This window comes from Dreissena polymorpha, chromosome 1 (assembly GCF_020536995.1).
Source record: "Dreissena polymorpha isolate Duluth1 chromosome 1, UMN_Dpol_1.0, whole genome shotgun sequence".
NCBI classification, from domain to species: domain Eukaryota; kingdom Metazoa; phylum Mollusca; class Bivalvia; order Myida; family Dreissenidae; genus Dreissena; species Dreissena polymorpha.
Window position 1 is genome coordinate 151895774 of NC_068355.1, and position 3636 is coordinate 151899409.

General features: G+C 38.0%; 1 protein-coding gene across 2 annotated transcripts; it reads left to right on the forward strand.

Moving 5' to 3' along the window:
* The first annotated feature begins 351 nt into the window (after positions 1-351).
* On the forward strand, positions 352-3636 carry LOC127867468 (E3 SUMO-protein ligase KIAA1586-like). Of its 2 annotated transcripts, XM_052408637.1 has the most exons (3): positions 352-757; positions 1294-1472; positions 1662-3636. In XM_052408637.1, the coding sequence occupies exons 2-3, from the start codon at positions 1317-1319 to the stop codon at positions 3234-3236; spliced, it is 1731 nt and encodes a 576-aa protein (XP_052264597.1). In that variant the 5' UTR covers positions 352-757; positions 1294-1316; the 3' UTR covers positions 3237-3636. The 2 variants fall into 2 exon arrangements, with proteins under 2 accessions (XP_052264597.1, XP_052264589.1); XM_052408629.1 differs by lacking the exon at positions 352-757 and having other exon boundaries at positions 1196-1472.

The following is a 3636-nucleotide window of genomic DNA, read 5'->3' on the forward strand; positions in this document are numbered from 1 at the left end:
ATTTTTGTTTCCATTTATTTATTTATTCGCCGATATGCGTTGTACAGTTGAATACAAACATCGCTGGAATAATAATTAATTAAATTACAGTACAATCAGTAATGTTACAATAATGTTTGCCAATGCTATAAAAATACAACACAAAAATACTAATAATTATTAAGGTAAATAAGTATTACAAAGAGATTCGACCAATGCCAGCGAACTTTTATAACTATTGGCTAAATGTGTGTTTTGTATAACTGCAGAAGCTATTTTGCAGCTACTTCGGAGACCATGAATTGTAGGGGTAACCATTCTACGTCTACAGTTATAAATAAAGCGTTTTATTTCGAGACATATAACCAGGGGTTCCGCTGTCGATCGCCATTGGCGCCAAATGGCGCTAAATTTTTTTAAGTGGCTCCAATTTTTTTAAAGTGGCGAATTTCAAAAAATCGGTAAAATCCTATCCGAAAATGTACTGCGAGTCGAAAAGCACGCGACCGAGCATAAGCGGCCAGCGTTTGTCAGTTGTAAATATTGATTTACGACGATGTAAGCGACCTACAGTGTAGAGTGCACTGAAATCACGGAAGCGTGAAAGTGTTACAGTCGGTGTTTTTACTGCTATTGTCAAGTTTTATGGGGGTTATTATCGGATTAACGGTTCTTTTATGATAAAGAACACTCAATTACGTAACACTTCGGACAAACTGGCACAAAGATCAATGATTATAACGATATATAAGGCGGCTACTCTTTAATCAATACCATGGTAAGTGTATTGTTATTTACACATTACTTAAAGATTGTTCATATTTTTCACAGTTTATGTTGATGGCTTTCGTATATAAAGACACATATATGATTACATATTCACAAGCAATCATGGCTTTTCATGACTTCTTTAATCCTCGAAAGCGTGCTTTAGAAATAGAAACAAAAGAAAACAATGAAAATCCTTCAAAATTGCAAAAACATGACAATTCTGTAGCAAAGCGAAAATTCAATGATAACTGGAAGTCAGAATTCCCTTTCATTTCATATGATGCGAAAACAAAGTCAATGTTTTGTGACTACTGTGTTAAAAGCCAGTTCAAAAATGCATTTACATCTGGTTGTAACGTTATGAAAAAGGAGTCCTTAACTAAGCATGTAAAAAAAAAGGGTATGTTTGTGTGTGGTAATTGTTTAGTTTAAAGTGCATATTCACATTGCTTCCCAGCTGTATTGTTTGTATTGAAATTTGATTATACAGTATGAAAATAATAAAAACAAAGTCTCATGGTATTATTTATTTATTCTTTTCAGAACACCAGACTGCTGCTGAGGCGATGCAGCTTCGGAAGGATATGGCGGCTGCCAGCAAATCATCAATATCAAAGAATGAGGCAGCAGTGAAGGCAGCGCTCGCCAATGTGCTGTTCCTGGCAAAGGAAGATCTTCCGAACAGCTTCTTGCCAAGTTTCAACAACTTCCTGATCTATCAGGTAAAAAGATAATACAATGTATAGATCATTAAACCAAAATTAATATATAATGTTCAACCAATAAAACATAAATGGTACAAATGCCTCAACTTATCACAACCAGTAATGACTGCAAATTATTATCTGCAAATATATACATATTGGAGCAACATTTGTTATTGTGCATGTGTGAATTTCAATGTGTTCCAGGGTGTATCACAGTTGGCTGCTTTGAGGGTAGATGCCCACACCACATACGAACACTCAGCATCGGTGGACGATTTCCAAGAGGCTTTGTCTGCCGTCATAGAAGATGAGCTGCTCACCAAGGTGAAGACAAGCGGCAAGTTTACTTTGATGATGGACGAAAGTACAGATATATCTGTACATCAAAACTTGATCATGTACATTCGTTGCTTAGAGTTTGATAGTTTAGGTAATGCAGAACCTGTGACTCATTTTTTTGCCATTGATAGTCTAGAAAGGGCAAATGCAGAATCAATTCATAGAAAGGTTTTGGACACTTTGTTAAAAAAGGGGATAGACATTTCTAAGCTTTGTGGGATAAGTACAGATGGGGCAGCAGTAATGACGGGGAACAAGTCAGGGGTGGTAACAAGGTTGAAGGGGGAAGTACCTGGGCTGTTGGCTATGCATTGCATAGCCCACAGACTAGCCCTTAGCTGTTGTACTGGGGCTGACTCAATTCCTTACCTTGTCAAGGTTCAAGACATCCTAAATAGTGTATATAAGTACTTTCACTATTCCCCCAAGAACACTGCCATGCTGGAGGCAGTACAGAAGGCAACATCTAGTCAGGTAAGTAAATTCAAAGAAATGTTCCATACAAGATGGCTCAGTTTCCACGGGTCTTGCGAGGCACTTCTCCAGAATTACTCCAGTTTGGTGTCTGTGTTCCTCGAAGAGAAGTCAGGTAAGTCTTTGAGTTTGTACAAACCTATCTCTTGCTTTAAGTTTCTTTTTGTGCTCCACTTTCTTTCTGACATCTTGCTGCCTCTATCTGTTCTTTCCAAGGCATTTCAGAAGAAGGATCTCGATTTCGCTGATGTGGCACCACTGCTGAACTCAACTGTCCAGACGATTGAGTTGTTCTCACAAGGTAAGTGGGCTGGAAAGCTCTCCACATTCCTTTCACAGGTCCCAGATGAGCCACAGACTGGAGATGATGGACTGGAAACCTTTGAGTTCCAGGGCCATACCATCAGAGATGGAGCCCAACAACGCAAAGAGGCAGTAAGTATAGCCAAGTCTTTTTCAGCAGCCATGATCCGGACTATACATGACAGGTTTGTAGACAACGATGATGCAGCTATACTGACTGCCCTGAGCAACATCTTCAACCCCACAGTCAGGAAGGATGACAAGGTAAGTGATGAATACCTATGTAGTTTAGGTTTTGAGAGTTGCAGGGAAGACCTATCCTTGTTTCTTGGCTACCTGCACTCTCTAGTAGACTCTGGTAATCGAACCATTAGGGGGTCAAGAGATGCAGCCAACATAGCCATGAAGAAGATGGACCTCTACCCAGCAGAAGCAGAAGCAGCAGGTAGGTTTTTATTAGCCCCAGTGTCCACAGTCGATTGTGAGAGAGGCTTCAGCAAGCAGAACATCATCAAGACATGCCTGAGAAGTAAGTTGTCAGTTTCGACCCTTGACAAGTTAATGAGGATATCTCTTGATAGCAGAGCAGCTCAGGACTTCCCTCTTGACCAGGCATTTAAGAAATGGGCTGGGGCAAAGAACAGAAGAATTTTAAATCATTGAGTGTTCAAAATCTTTAACCATGTGTGAAAATGTGTGTACAAATTACTGTTAATTTAAATTGAGATGTGTATCATTTTTTTCCCTTTCAGTTTATGTGCATCATATTAGCCAAATGACCAAATGTAACTGTTAAACAATTAAATTTAGATGTTTTATTTTCTGAAATGTAACTGTTAAACAATTAAATTGAGAGGCTTTATTGACTGATGTTTGAATTTTTTCCCTTCCAGATGATGTACATTTGTGTGATTGTATGTTTAAATAATTTTTTATAAAAAATGTATGCAGCATACTGTTCCATTGATGTTAACATTATTAGATAAGTTTGGTTATATGTGATTGTTTATTGTGATTGTGCAAACCAATGTTTTTATGTATAAATAAAGCTTATTAAGACTTA